A 14723-nucleotide genomic window follows, 5' to 3' on the forward strand; every position below is an offset into this window, starting at 1 on the left:
CACTTCTGTCATGTAACAAAGTAATTAGCTTGATTGGAGCACCCTTGTTTGTCTGAATTGTCCATAAAATATTTTCAAAAGGAAGTGCACTTTTATCTATTATGCATAAGTTTAGAAATTGGTAATTTTGCTTAGTGATTAAATTCAAAAATGTTTTTAAGCATTTCTATTTAACGTAGTTTGTACGCTAGTAGCGGCATTCTTTGCAGAATTCAAATAAACGTTGAAAGCTGATTTTGTTAATATCATATTCGAATATTTACCAAACTGTCTGCTATGCATCAGTGTCAAGGCAACCTTTTATACAGTCTAATAAAAGTCGAATAGCTCAAGTTTACAAATAATATCTGCGCATGTACAGTATATCTAAGGATTGTCATTGACGTCCAAGATTGCAGAAGAAGCTCAAATCAGACCAATGAACTGGTACCATAGAACTCTAATACGGATTTATGAAAAATTCAATGTCTATGTCACGTAATGAGCGTGAAGAGCGACATTACCCTGTTGCGACAGTTTCCTTTTAGAATACTCATTGTGTTACTCCTGCTCTCATAGCGTCGCTAACATTCATTGAGTCATCATTTTAATTTCTCCTGTTTACGAACATATCTGAGGTATAGATTTGGTTTCTACGTCGTTGCTGCTAATTTTAAAGACAAACATGGTAGAACCCTTTTATGCAGCAGTTTGTTTTAGTCACATCATAGCTCATAAAGTAAATGCTGAACCAAATGCGCCATATATTCAACTCAAACAGCGGCCGAGGGCAATATTTAAATTTTTCTATCTATGTCGATTGTTTTATTCAACAAGGAGAATTATTTTGTTACTCTTTTGTTTGAATGTTACATCTCTAGTAACATTTTCAAAACTATGCGGTTCCTTTCTTGGTCATTGAATCACTTCGCATTCTTACCTCATTATAGCCATGACAAACTAATATCATTGCATAGTTTATATTCTGATGTACTCGTAGCTTTAATCACCTTTAGTTGTTGATGAAAATACAACTTATCTGTTTATCTGCTTGAACTACAATATTTAAACACATTTTTACAAGTATTTATTCAGTTTTGTTATTTGCAAAGTTGTAAAAAGAATAGCAATTGATGAAGGTATGGAACCAATCGCTTCGTCTCTTTGTTGTTATTCTTAGTAAAAATAAATGTCCAGTCTTTTTATAAGTCACTATATAACGAAATTTTTCTGAATCAATATATTTTCTGCTTCCTAAAATCTGGTATGTGTAAGATCACCTGCTAATCTTGGAACAGTATAACTGTGCTTATAGATAATTTAACTATTGAGCTTTTTATTTTACAGATTTGCGACTTTTTACAAAGTGATGGGTGACACACAGCTTTATGATATTTTAGGAGTCGATAAAACAGTCACATCTGAACAGTTAAAATCTGTGAGTATGCTTGTGTATTAGAAAGTCCAGCATATATCCTATGCATGTTTTATAGTTGCATGCACAACTGAATTGTTTGCACAGGTTTATAGGAAACTTGCAAAAAAGTATCACCCTGACAAGAATCCAGAACATGGTGAAAAGTTTAAGGAGATGACTTTTGCATACGAGATACTGTCAGATCCTGACAAGAGGGAAGATTATGACAGATATGGGCTAGAAGGCATACAGGAGGGTAGAGGGGGAGGAGCAGGTATTGATAATTCATTTGTAAAACATTGTGAACTTAGTAATGCTTTTTTATCACTATTTTCTGTCCACTTTTCAATGGGTGTGCCAAATTTGTCAATTTTAAAATCAATCTGGTAAGGTTTAAAGTTGCCTTCATAAATTTAATGAATGAGTAATTTTTATTTTTCTTTAGCCAGCCATTAATGATGTGCTGATCAGTTGTGCGTGTATTATAGGCATGGATCCATTTGGTGATATGTTTGGTGGCATGTTTGGGAGCATATTTGGTGGAAGGAGAAGAGGCCCTCGCAAGAGTCCTGACATTTCATATCCTCTAAAGTGAGTCAGAATTTACTTGCCATTTTTATGTTAAAAGTCTTCCTTTTGTATAGCAATGAAACCATTTATACTGTATCTGCTGCAGGGTAACCCTCGAAGACTTATATAATGGAAAAACGGCAAAATTGAAGTTGACGAAAGACGTAATATGTAGTCCTTGCGGAGCGTAAGTATTTTAAACAGATTTATACAGCAATATTCAGTTTATAAATAGTGACAGGTAGTGTAGTCACTTGCCATTAGCCTGACACATTGCCAATGGCTAATCTGAATAAGCTGGTACTTTGAGTAATTACTAATAAGAGCTGTGAAAGCAAACATAAAATAACGTTGCGGTATGCGTATTTTCACCAACATGGTGAATTATATCATCTCAGAATTCAATTCATCTCGCGTAGCTTAGTTGGTAAGATATTTGACTGGTGAATGGGAGGTTTCGAGATCAAACCCAGCATAAAAAGGATACTTCATACCTAAATTTTAAAGATGTGGTTGCGTCAAAAAAGTCGATTTAATGAAATTAAGACCAATAAAAGGCTAAAACATCAGCTACAATTTGATGTCATTTGTGTCTTTGTAGACTAACCCTGTCCAGAGATATATGCGTTTGAATGAGGCCATCTTTTAAAAAGCTCAGATTCCAGCGGGTGCTTCATTCGTGACGTAACGAGTGATACATCTGAAAAGAGTCCACAAGCGATAAATATAAGCCTTTATATTTATTGGCTTTATTAGCCAATCATTAGCACAAAGTTTTCATATACCGTACTTTTCGGACTATTAGCCGCTACTTTTTTCTGATAATTTGAGTCATGCGGTTTATATAAGGGTGCGGCTATTCTATGGCTTTTTCTTTCATCGCTAGGTGCATTAACCATAATCTTCGGTTAGTACGCCTTTAGCGGTGAAAGATAATATGAAACAATGCCAAATGGTACTGTTCCGTTAGGCACTAGGTTAAAAAGCGTCGATTAATACAAAACAGTGCCGTTAGGCACTGTTCCGTTTTAAACAGGAAAGTTGCTGCCGTGTTAAAAAGCACCGTTCTGAGTTCTGCGGCCTATACAAAGGTGCGGCCAATGTATTGTTTTATTATCATTTTTTGGAAAATAAAGCAGATGCGGGTTATATAGGAGTGCGGTTTATAGTCAGAAAAGTACGGTAGGTCATAATAAATGATATCACTCATAAAACTCGTTGTCTGTGATCTCAAATTCAGGGATTTTACTCTATTATTAGAACACATCGATATTTACCAAATTAATTGACATCGTTACTTTAATGAATTACTCGATCGACACATTTTATTGACGAACAACAGAATTGTATAAATGCTTCCAGTTCCTGCGAAGGGGACTCTGTGAAAGGAGTTTTCTGAGTATCAAGTGGTCAACATTTGTGGCAGACAGCTTATAGTTAGAGCTGACAGGCGTCAGCAGCGTTATGCTACAGAGGAAGATAGGAGAATGGAGGTAAATATATCTTTTACTTTGAGTCTCCTATAGATATAATGTTGGACTGTTGTGTTTACATTCAGATTATATTTCCCCGTTTGAGGCTATAATGTAATTTCTTGTGTGCACATGTGAGATACGGATGCACAGTGAGTTCTTGACGGCTTCTTTTTAATCCATAGCATCTAGCAATACAATGGCTTAGATTGATGAATATACTAAAGGTAATAAATTTAGTACTCATGAATACATTTACTAATTAATAGAATTATAACTTGTTGCTATCACCAATCATCGTTTTATAATTTTTTGTCGTTTCACCTAGCTATATTTGCTTCAACATTTATTTGGTAGTTTTAGCTAGAAATCAGATTTATGATTAGACTTTAGATGTTCACTTCTCACTTGCAGAAAGTGAGGAAAATCGATTGAACAATGCCCATCTTTAATTTCCAGAATCAAGCTTCGAATCGTTGGCTTGGTGTACTTATGCTTTTGTTAAATATTTATTCATTTTTAAAATTACACTTGCAATTTATCTAACTCCCAATATAAAAGCTTTCAGTAGATACGCGTTAGAATGACATATATTTATTGCATTTGTTTTATTGATTACAGGATGTTTATGTGATCCTACCACCCGAAGCAGCTTTGTCAGTGTGGAAACTGCCATAAATGGGAAAAAGAGACTTGAATGTGTGCTGCATAAACCATGATGTTTTGTTTGAGTTTGCTGCAGTAGACGAATTTTTCCTATTGTATGAGCTGAAACTATGTGAGTGGCCACGACTCAGGTGGATATTTTTAATAAAAGCTTTTTGCCGAGATAAAAAATTTTTTGCTTGTAAAAATTATATAATAAAATAATATTGTGGAAGATAATGCAAAACATGATTTGCAGAACATATTGAATACATTATAGCCCTGATTATGAAGTGTAATCAGAGCTGTATTGACAGGTACTTTTGAATAGCTCGACTCAATTCCAATGAACCAAATATTGGGTTCAAAAAGTTTTATGCTCCACCCTACGAAGTGAAAACAGCTGATTTCACAAATCGCAAAACCAGGTGCAAAAATGGCCTTAGTAATCCTATGGCAGACTCGGTGGGTTAATTGACTTCAATGAACTTGACGTTGTTTTGTGTTCACTATTTCGGTCAACTCATAAAACCATTCGTTTTGTACTTGAATTAACTAATTGAATGGACCAGTAAAATTTTCTACAAATTGATACTAATAATGACTAAATAATGTAGAGTATACATGACTTTTTGTGATGCAGTTGATTTCGCCATATACTCAAACATATTATTTCCAAAGATGGCGGCGTGCATATTTTATTTAGTAGCTAGTTTCCGGTGTGTGTTTAGCAACAGAACTTAGCTGATACGAAGGCCGTGATGAAATAAGCTAATTCAACGACCTAATTACCGTAGACTGGTAGAATTGGTTATCCGTACTTAAATGTTTACACAGCATTAAGAGGAAGTTAAGATGACAAGTTTATAATTTCCTTTATTTGAGGCGTTTGAAACATTCATAATAATGTATTTGTAGCTGTATTTAAAATTTGATTCTAGCCTACGTGAGCAAATACAAAATAAAATATATGCCGATAGAGCCGCGTCGGACTGGACTTTTATCGCATTAGCCGATGTGAATACGAGAGATAGTGACAGGTTGTATCACCGTTACTTCATTTTGGGCAAGTCTGGGCATGTTTTTGGCTTGAGCGTTTTTACCGCGATCAATTTTTTTCGATTTTAATTGTAACATATCTTGACAATGAGATCACCTAACACAACAAACAACATATCAACTGGTAGACAAAAAATTACTTTCATTTAAAATTAACTCAAATTTTACGCAACCACATCTTTAATAGCTATAGCTAGACAAACCGGAACACATCCACACACAAACTTTGAGATTTATGTATATAGAGATGCACACATAGTTGATTCATTCGGAGATCTACTGCACATGATGACACTGTCATGTGAGCAGATGTTCTTATAAGCATATTTATGATGGCCCTTAAATAAATGTTGAATGTAGTTATTCACAGCATTGAAGAAAATACATTAGATAAAACTGAAAATTAAATCGAAATTTTAGCCAATGAAAAGAGTCTTTCTATTGTTACTTTAGGGACTCGTAAACTGAAATGTTGGCATGGTGATTCGTTGAACCTTCTGCTTAAATGACTGATTGTCACTCTTTTCTACTTATTAAACTAAAATAATGTTTTAAGAGACTTAGAATGTTGCATGTACAGTCAAATATTTGCTAAAATGTTATAGGTTAGAAAATTCTTACGTCAAGGTGATCACAAGGGGAAGTAGTGTACTTGAAATATGCAAAACAGCACTTCTAAGTTACCTGTTGTATAGAAAGTAGTGGACAGCAGCGCACAAGCTTTCAGCAAATTTTCAATGTTTTTGTTCAGATGTTGGATTTGTGTTGATTCACTTCTCAAAGGAGTCTGTCTGTGTATTGTACTGTACATTGTCTGTAATGTCCATACAACTTTCTGAATCTCTATAAAGTATAAACAACATCACGCTTCATCAAATGTAGATTGTTAAGGGAGTTATGAGCTTCTTTTCCATTTGTTATTCCTACTCTTGATGGTTGCAGAACTGGCAGCAAATCGCGCAAATCAGGAATTTGTCAATCATGTCAAGGTCGTGGTGTGAAAGTCACTTTGAGACAGCTCGGGCCTGGGATGGTTCAGCAGATGCAGAGCGCTTGCCCGGCTTGTCAGGGACAAGGTAATCTCATACATGGTTTTATCTATTGTTTATCTATGTAGAAATTCATATAAAATTCATCATTCATAATGTCAAATTGCTTTGCTCATTGTATTATACAGTTCATCATCAGTTTTTGATTCTCTCAAATCTCAGACAAGTTTGAACAAAAAATTTAGTTTGGTGTTTAACAAAAATTGGAAACTAGAACAAATCTATCGCTAAACAGGCGTGACAGAACAACCTTTGCTCGTGAGGGCGCCCAATCACAACTCTCTTACTTTCTTGAAGGTGCTTAGGTTGTCTAGCCATCTTAACAGTGAAAGTTTATCGTGAAAACACCTCACATGCGCACTGAATTCATATTAAAATATTTCTAATTATGAAATAATTCTCATAGTTAGCTGCATTATGTCTTCTATGTTAAACAAAATGTATTTGCGTAACTGGATTATTTGATTATTTCATTTTGCATGAGTATAAATAACTACATGTATTAATTTTCAATAACCAGACATAGAAAGTTTTACATGCCCCAGATACTGCTGTGATGTTTTACATGCCCCAGATACTGCTGTGATGTTTTACATGCCCCAGATACTGCTGTGATGTTCTACATGCCCCAGATACTGCTGTGATGTTCTACATGCCCCAAATACTGCTGTGATGTTTTACATGCCCCAGATACTGCTGTGATGTTTTACATGCCCCAGATACTGCTGTGATGTTTTACATGCCCCAGATACTGCTGTGATGTTTTTTCATTTAAAAAATGTTTTTAAAAGATAACAATTTTTTTAGGAATCATTTGGTGTGTATGTTTTGGGTGGCACGGAGTAAAATAGCAAAAACCCCGTTGGTGTTGCAAAATGATGAGGATGTTAATACTGTTAATCGTGACTGTATTTCACACTGGAAATCTGGAGGAAATAAGGCTATGTACAATATTATATTACAGATATGGTAATAGATGCCCCAGCCTCTCTATTGATTAGTATTTATCTATTGATAAAGTAGTTATAAGGAATTCAGAGTACTTTGTGTAATACCCGCTTCCTGGTCTTTTTATGGTATTAAAGAATATCCTATTTTGGTTTTTGAATGCATTGAAGTTGTTTACATCATTTGTAATGAAAAAACTGGTTTTATATTTTAAACAATTCACCATTTGAATAGCCTTCTGTAGTTGATTGTAGTCGAAAACGCCTGTTGGTCTGTATTTCATGTTAGCTGATGTCCATTCCAACTGTGTGATGTACAATATCTTAACAGGAGAAGTGATTCCTGAAGGAGACAAATGTCCATCATGTAAAGGTGCTAAGACTACGAAGCAAGCAAAGGTCATGGAGGTCCACATAAACAAAGGTATGGTGGATGGACAGAAGATTCCTCTTCATGGTGAAGCAGATCAACAGGTGAACCGAAATGTCGTAGAATGTGTTTCCTGCTAAACCTCGTTTCTTTGCACATAAAATGCCTTTTGGATAGGCTGTACAATATCCAAAGTTTGACATTGCAGCCCGGCTTGGAACCAGGAGATTTAATAGTCATCCTTAGACTGGTTGAGCACAGTGTCTTCACACGAAAGCAATCCGACTTGTACTGTACTCAAAACATCGGTCTTACCGAGGCTCTCTGCGGTTTTGAATTTGTAGTCAACCATTTAGATGATAGATCTCTACTACTCAGTGTCCCACCAGGAAAGGTTATTCAGCCAGGTAACGTCTTTGTGTAAAATTAGTCTATGGGACTCAAATAGCTATCCTCTTAAGCAACTACAGTCGCACCTTCCTTACATATGAGCTTAATGTATTCTGGGACTGAGCTCATCTCTCAATTTTCTCATATCTTAAAGCCATATTTCCTAAATAAAATAACTAATGAAAATTAATCCATTCCTATCTTCTGAAAAAAACCTAAAAATAAAAGATGTTGCGATGGAAAACGTGTTTTAATTGTTTTCACTACTTATGCTCATAAAGTAACAAATATCTATCTAGTGGTTATGATCTGCAATAAAATGTGATATTGTGATGTACAGTACTGCATAGAGTTCCTACCTTTGAGACAGACGATAGCGGCTAACGGTGGTGTGAGAGAGAGTTGATGGCAACACGTTCGGTACACTACACCTTTGTGGCGCTACATAACATCACCAACTTTTAAATGAATTTAGCTTATTAGACACACACTTAAAATTAAGTTTTAATTTTATGTGAATCTTAATTCTAATTTTGTCTTTGCTCTCATTTTCTATTATTTATTTACTTCTTATTTGGCACTGTTTGCCTTGCTTTCACTACCACTTTTAACCAGCCCTTTTAAAACTGATCTGACGAGAAAGAGCAAGCGATGCGTTTGTCCAAATCGGCCTCTCGCATACTTGGCCACTTTACGGCTGCATCGAGAACCGACTGCTATGCTCGTATCTCAAGGCATATTATTGACCGAAATTCTGCTTTTATCTCAAATCTGTCATGTTAGGGCACTCGTATGTCGAGGTATGACTGCACATTGCAATATCTTTTGGCTAGGTAAAATCGTAATATTTTAATGAGTGCTTGTTTCTAGCTTTTTGATTAGTTTTAGAATACACTCATCGCTTTGTCTTCGTGAACAGATCTCTACTTTGTACACTTGTCTTCGTGAACAAATCTCTACTTTGTACACTTGTCTTCGTAGACAGATTTCAACTTTGTACACTTGTCTTCGTAGACAGATTTCAACTTTGTACACTTGTCTTTGTAGACAGATCTCAACTTTGTACACCTGTCTTCGTAGTCAGATCACAACTTTGTACACTTGTCTTCGTAGTCAGATCTCAACTTCGTACACTTGTCTTCGTAGACAGATCTCAACTTTGTACACTTGTCTTCGTAGTCAGATCACAACTTTGTACACTTGTCTTCGTAGACAGATTTCAACTTTATACACTTGTCTTCGTAGACAGATCTCAACTTTGTACACCTGTCTTTGTAGTCAGATCACAACTTTGTACACTTGTCTTCGTAGTCAGATCTCAACTTCGTACACTTGTCTTCGTAGTCAGATCACAACTTTGTACACTTGTCTTCGTAGTCAGATCTCAACTTCGTACACTTGTCTTCGTAGACAGATCTCAACTTTGTACACTTGTCTTCGTAGTCAGATCACAACTTTGTACACTTGTCTTCGTAGACAGATCTCAACTTTGTACACTTGTCTTCGTAGACAGATCACAACTTTGTACACTTGTCTTTGTAGACATATCTTAACAGCTTTTAAATTGCTGTGAGTCAATCAGACAGTGTCCTTTTTATAGATATGCAGAAAACAGTGGAAGGAGAAGGTATGCCTCTGCAAAGAAATCCATTTGCTAAAGGCGATCTCATTATTAGGTTTAATGTGACTTTTCCAAGCGATGGCTTTGCTGGCGAGGACCAATTGAAGGTGAGTCATGCTGGGATTGTTCGATTCGTACAACCGAGTGCTGTATTGTTTGCTTTGAGATGCATGCCACCTTTGGTGTCTACAAGTTGTCATGGTTTCACAGATGCTAGAGCTGTTACTGCCTAAACGCCCACCACGGACAGCCATTACGGATGATCACGAAGAGGTGGAAATGCATTGTTACAGCGCCTCGGCTCAAGCAGGACACCATGGAGAAATGGATGAAGATGATGAGATGAGAGGCCATGGACACGGTACCAACATGCAGTGTGCTCATCAATAGTATTTTAAGTGTTCCATTCTAGCTTATATGCTAACATTAGCTAACAAAATTGAGGTTATACTTCCAACAACCTCCATTCTTAAAATTTTAACAATGCTCTGTGAACCATCAAGCTATACAATGTATTGATAAATGTTTACATCGCTATAAAACACACGTGTATATGACCAGTTCTGGTTGTTTACTGGGACATTGTTACTCGCTTTAGGAAATGTGATAAATTGCGTATCTATCTTTCATCTATTATTGACAATTTTGTGCGCTACAGATAGTAATATATCGTTTTGTGTTCATACTGTTTATAAAAAAGCATAAGATCAACTGTCTTGTTTTAATCGAAGACCTTGAAGAAGTTTCACTGTTCCAATGTATTTCATTTGGATATTTTAAAATACTATCGCATAACTTTCTGCAGAATAAACCAAATACGATGAACAAACACGCTTGTATATCTTTGTTCTTTTTTAATTTGTGCATTCACATTGCAATCTTAACACAAACGCATTGTAATTCTAGTCCAGCTTGCCAAGTTACAGCTGCTCATTAGCAATTCGGTGAATTGATGTGTGCTAGTGTAGCTATGAAATCAGTGTATTATACATAACCGGCATAGCTGGCTGAAAGCACTGACACTGCATTAGGAATCAGCTTAGCAGAAGGTTCTTGTTATGATTGAAAACAGTCAGAAATAGTGAAAAGCTGGAATGCCAATTGGAGAGGATGAAACGGTGCGCTATTCGCGCAACACAAAGGGAAGACACGTTGCAACAACCCGCAAATTGCTAAAAGGTTAAGGAAGTGTGCTACTGGAGCAACCAGTTTTGATACCAGAAAAGTGTCATCTGAAAAAACTCTGAGCAAGTTTACATGAATTAGATAGGCAGCTATTTATAGTTCAATAAAAACGTTTCCTGGCATTGTCCTGTTGCCTTTGAAATACGAGGAAGCCGACGCCTGCAATGACCCCAAGTGCGACACAAACCAGGACAATTATGAGCAAAAGCTTGAGGCCTGACCAAGCTCCGCCAAAGAATCCAGGTTTTGGGTCAGGCACGTGATCTGAAACAAAAAGGGAATTTATGATCAGCAGAGCCAAATAGCTAACAACAGCAAGATAAGTCTTTGGCATATAGGATTAATAATGCGTATGCGATACAAAAGATACAAGTGATGTATAAAAACCCACCATTAATGTGTGCATGATATCGACAGACAAAGAGTAGTCTCCAAAATCAAAGATTGAATGTTTGCTCTAAGTAACAAAATAAAAAATGTGGCAGACTGCAATCACTAACCGCGTGGTGGAGAGAAAATGGAGGCACGAGGCTCAACTTGGCTATAATCATCTTCTTGCGCTTTTGAGGATTCCAGTTCATAGAACTTAACAGATATTACATCATGATTATCTGTAACCATACAAGGGCACATAAAGGTGACCTTATTGTATTGCTTTAATAATTAGTTAATAAAGTTTTAGTATTATATCTAGCTAAAGTTTTATAGGTCGTCAATCGGTCTTGGACCGAATAATGGTAAGATATTACCTGCCAAGTCTCCAGTGGCTGCTGATAGCCCAAAATAATACCCTGTAGGTAGAAATACTTGATCAACGGTAAAACACTCTTTCCAAGACTTGTCATTATCAACGTCCATAGAAACCTGTGCAAAAAAACAAGGCTATGCGAAACCTTCTGTAGACTAAAAGGATTTTGTGACATGCCAGGAAAAAGCTTTCACTTCATGACAGCAAGAAGTTTCAGCTTTATTGCCTTGCTTATTTATGCGTATGAAGTTATTTCAACTGATGAGAAATCCAACTGCTGTAGTTAATGCCTGCAGCAAGTATTCTTAGATAAAATAGACTAGGTTTCCAAATCAAGTTCATACACTGATCTTGTTGTCCAGGTAGCGCACAGCCATGAATGTGTCATAGTCTTTATTTCGACCACCAGTTTCACAGCCAGCCAGCTCGGTGATAGTCCCATCTCGATCATGATCATAAGATAATGTTCCATTGTTGACCATAGCTGACACATAAGGATGCCTATGCTGAAACAGGTACAAGCATATACAAATATGTGATTGGTTATAATGATAGTAGGAAGGTTTTAAGAATTCACAGTGAAATTAATGTGCATAATATGGCTAGAAGAGGTGTACTTACATTATGCGGACCGTTATGGTTACTATAAGTGTCGATAATGACAGCTAATCCAGTGAAAAGATCCTTGTATCCAAAGACAGGTCCTACAGATACAAGATGTACAGCATGTATGTACATTGCATGATGCACAGAATGCATGACAGCAAAAGATGCCAGTTATTTGACGGTACCGATGTTTGTTGTCCATAAATAAACTGCATAAAATGTCAGTGACTAGCATGAACAACAATCTTATGAGAATTTTTCTGATCAATCTTTCACTTGAATCATCACTTGAATTTGTATGAACTTTCTATTCGCTATATAAGAATTCTGCATTACAGAAAGTAGATAGGATGCCTTCAACATTGATTTGGTTTGTACAATTAGTCTCAGTCTGACACACACTCCATAAATCATGACTAACAAAATAAATAAGGCGGTGGTATTGGCACAATCAAGGAAGGAATATCTGTCAGTCACTACTACTTGTGCTAATGAGTCTACTAAAGCAGATGCCTACGGTAGCATCCTGAGATAAGTGGAAAAAAATGGTAGATAGTCGCATTAGTCCTCGAGTCATGGTGATTATGAAGAGAGTCAGCTTCGGTTAATGGCAGTTCATAACTATTTACTAGTTAGTTACTAAATACTAGTTAATCATCACTCCGACCACCTGAGGAAACCATGTTTAAAGCTTGTAAGATCACAATATCATAACAGGCAAAGAATCAGTAACATATTTGAGAACATCTCTAAATTTACTGCACAATAAAAAATACTAGCATATTCAAAGCTTACAGACCCAAGGGTGACAGGACAAGTGAAATGTCAGGAATAAATATATATAAATAATACAAGCAATAATAAGATTTAAGTTTGCACATGTCCAACTAAATTATACGATATAAATGGTGACAGTTTGATGGAAATCAGACGAAACAAATTCCAATAAATAATTTGTTGTTCCTGTTAATAAACAGGCCAAATATATAATAAACTTCAGTGCTTTCAATTAGTGCTAAGTCCCTAACTAAATAAGTAAAGCCTGAAATTGTCTTAATTTCAAGAATTTGCAAACGTTTTTTTAGATCGTCTTGTAATTGATATGAATTCTAACAATAGGGTTTTTAAAAAACTTCAGACTCTAGTGTCAAATGTTAAATGAGTGACCAAATATTGCCAGATAATCACTACCCAATCTCATATGTATAGTAGCAGGTAAATCATCATATACGGTAACATATATGATGGTTTCCCATAATTATACTCAATAACCATAATCATATCATCATAGCAGGTATCATCATATAAATAATATTATATCACTTACCAACTGACCCAGGCTCTTTGACATACCAGAATGCTAACCCATCACCATGCAACCCATCAGCACCTTTCCCGTGAATATGAAACTGTATGTGTACTTCCCAGTTGTGGTAAAGAACCGGCTAAAGCAACATACTTTATTATTTCAACATTATTTGCTTTACTCGGATGAGCAACTCCACCCACAATTTTATAATAAAATGAGAGTGAATCCCTCCTAAATATAACATACTAATATACATGTAATATGTTACTTACAATACATGCAAAGGAATCACTATGGTTGCAACTTTAAATAAGGAACTGTATTAATGCTAGACTGTATGAATGTACACAATGAAACATTTGTGATAGTTAAAAAAAGAAATGACTGAATTTTCTTACAAGCAGTTTTACTTCTTATTGTTGGAGCTTATTGTTCATGCTTCCTAAACTATACTGCTAAGAAAAATGTCTTCAATCTCAGTTTAGTTAGATGACATCGTACCTTAACATTCCATACGGCACCTCTCTGACTCTGACTATCTGCAGTGAGTCGAACAAATTGATTGGTTACAATTGCTTGTCCGACAATGTCCCAAAAAGGAGCTAAAATTCAGAGGTAACGCAAAATAATATTTAATATTATCTGGTATTTAGTATTAGTGGGCAGAACTATGCAGCTTTACACAGACTTACATTTTATTTGGGTTCTTACATAGCACTTCAATATGTTGCGTAAAACTACAAGTGACAACTAATAGCACCAATCCATGTGCCTCACCTTAGTAAATTGAAGGAAAGTATAATATTCAGTATGTGGTGATGAGACTTCTTCGCGTAAGAACGCAAGTAATAAGAACGCAATACTATAGGGCTACTGGGTTAGTAGTAATTCAAACAAACAGATCTTAATTTTACTTTTTTAACCGAAAAAGGTTCGCAACAATATTGCGAGTAAATCAGTAATACAGTAAATCACAGCACACTTCTGCTACCTTGATACGGTCTTGTGAGGGTGTGCTCTTTTCTTAGATATTCAGCCGATATTATTGATAGTAGACAAAACCATTGTAAGAGATGATGAAACACCATATTTGACTATGATAAGTTAATAAGACCGAGAGTTCAGCCTGCTGATTAACTCTTCGAAACGAAATTAAAGATACTTTTGTAAAAGAAAAATTAGGGCTCTTTATGTGAAAGAGGACGTAAAATTAACATTCACTTGTCGTGTGGATCGAGGTCTATTATCTTCGTCGAGTACGATTTGCTCAAAAGTATGTGGTGGTACGAAAGTAAAACGGTTAACATTTGGACTACATAGTTGAAGTCTGAATTAAAACAATAGAAGTAATCCAAT

At 35.8% G+C, this 14723-nt stretch overlaps 2 protein-coding genes across 2 annotated transcripts; one reads left to right on the forward strand and one right to left on the reverse strand.

The window, feature by feature from the left end:
* The first annotated feature begins 477 nt into the window (after positions 1-477).
* Positions 478-10348, forward strand: LOC137395072 (dnaJ homolog subfamily A member 2-like). Its single transcript, XM_068081856.1, has 10 exons — positions 478-617; positions 1327-1417; positions 1502-1670; positions 1885-1987; positions 2073-2153; positions 6085-6218; positions 7470-7612; positions 7717-7915; positions 9499-9626; positions 9730-10348. The coding sequence occupies exons 2-10, from the start codon at positions 1349-1351 to the stop codon at positions 9907-9909; spliced, it is 1206 nt and encodes a 401-aa protein (XP_067937957.1). The 5' UTR covers positions 478-617; positions 1327-1348; the 3' UTR covers positions 9910-10348.
* Positions 10349-10484: 136 nt separating this feature from the next.
* Positions 10485-14560, reverse strand: LOC137395073 (vesicular integral-membrane protein VIP36-like). The gene is made up of 8 exons (XM_068081857.1): positions 14359-14560; positions 13869-13969; positions 13386-13503; positions 12074-12156; positions 11797-11958; positions 11454-11568; positions 11205-11315; positions 10485-10968 (listed from the first exon to the last, which is right to left on the reverse strand). The coding sequence occupies exons 1-8, from the start codon at positions 14453-14455 to the stop codon at positions 10805-10807; spliced, it is 951 nt and encodes a 316-aa protein (XP_067937958.1). The 5' UTR covers positions 14456-14560; the 3' UTR covers positions 10485-10804.
* Between the last annotated feature and the right edge of the window lie 163 nt (positions 14561-14723).

Source organism: Watersipora subatra, chromosome 4, assembly GCF_963576615.1.
Source record: "Watersipora subatra chromosome 4, tzWatSuba1.1, whole genome shotgun sequence".
Taxonomy (NCBI): Eukaryota; Metazoa; Bryozoa; class Gymnolaemata; order Cheilostomatida; family Watersiporidae; genus Watersipora; species Watersipora subatra.

Coding starts and splice junctions, on each gene's coding strand:
- LOC137395072 (XM_068081856.1), top strand. CDS start 1,349: ATGGGTGACACACAGCTTTATGATATTTTAGGAGTCGATAAAACAGTC. Junction 1,671..1,884: donor GGGTAGAGGGGGAGGAGCAG/GTATTGATAATT, acceptor CGTGTATTATAG/GCATGGATCCATTTGGTGAT. Junction 1,988..2,072: donor GACATTTCATATCCTCTAAA/GTGAGTCAGAAT, acceptor TATCTGCTGCAG/GGTAACCCTCGAAGACTTAT.
- LOC137395073 (XM_068081857.1), bottom strand. CDS start 14,455: ATGGTGTTTCATCATCTCTTACAATGGTTTTGTCTACTATCAATAATA. Junction 11,569..11,796: donor ACCTGGACAACAAGATCAGT/GTATGAACTTGA, acceptor TTTTTTGCACAG/GTTTCTATGGACGTTGATAA. Junction 10,969..11,204: donor CATTTTCTCTCCACCACGCG/GTTAGTGATTGC, acceptor TTTTTGTTTCAG/ATCACGTGCCTGACCCAAAA.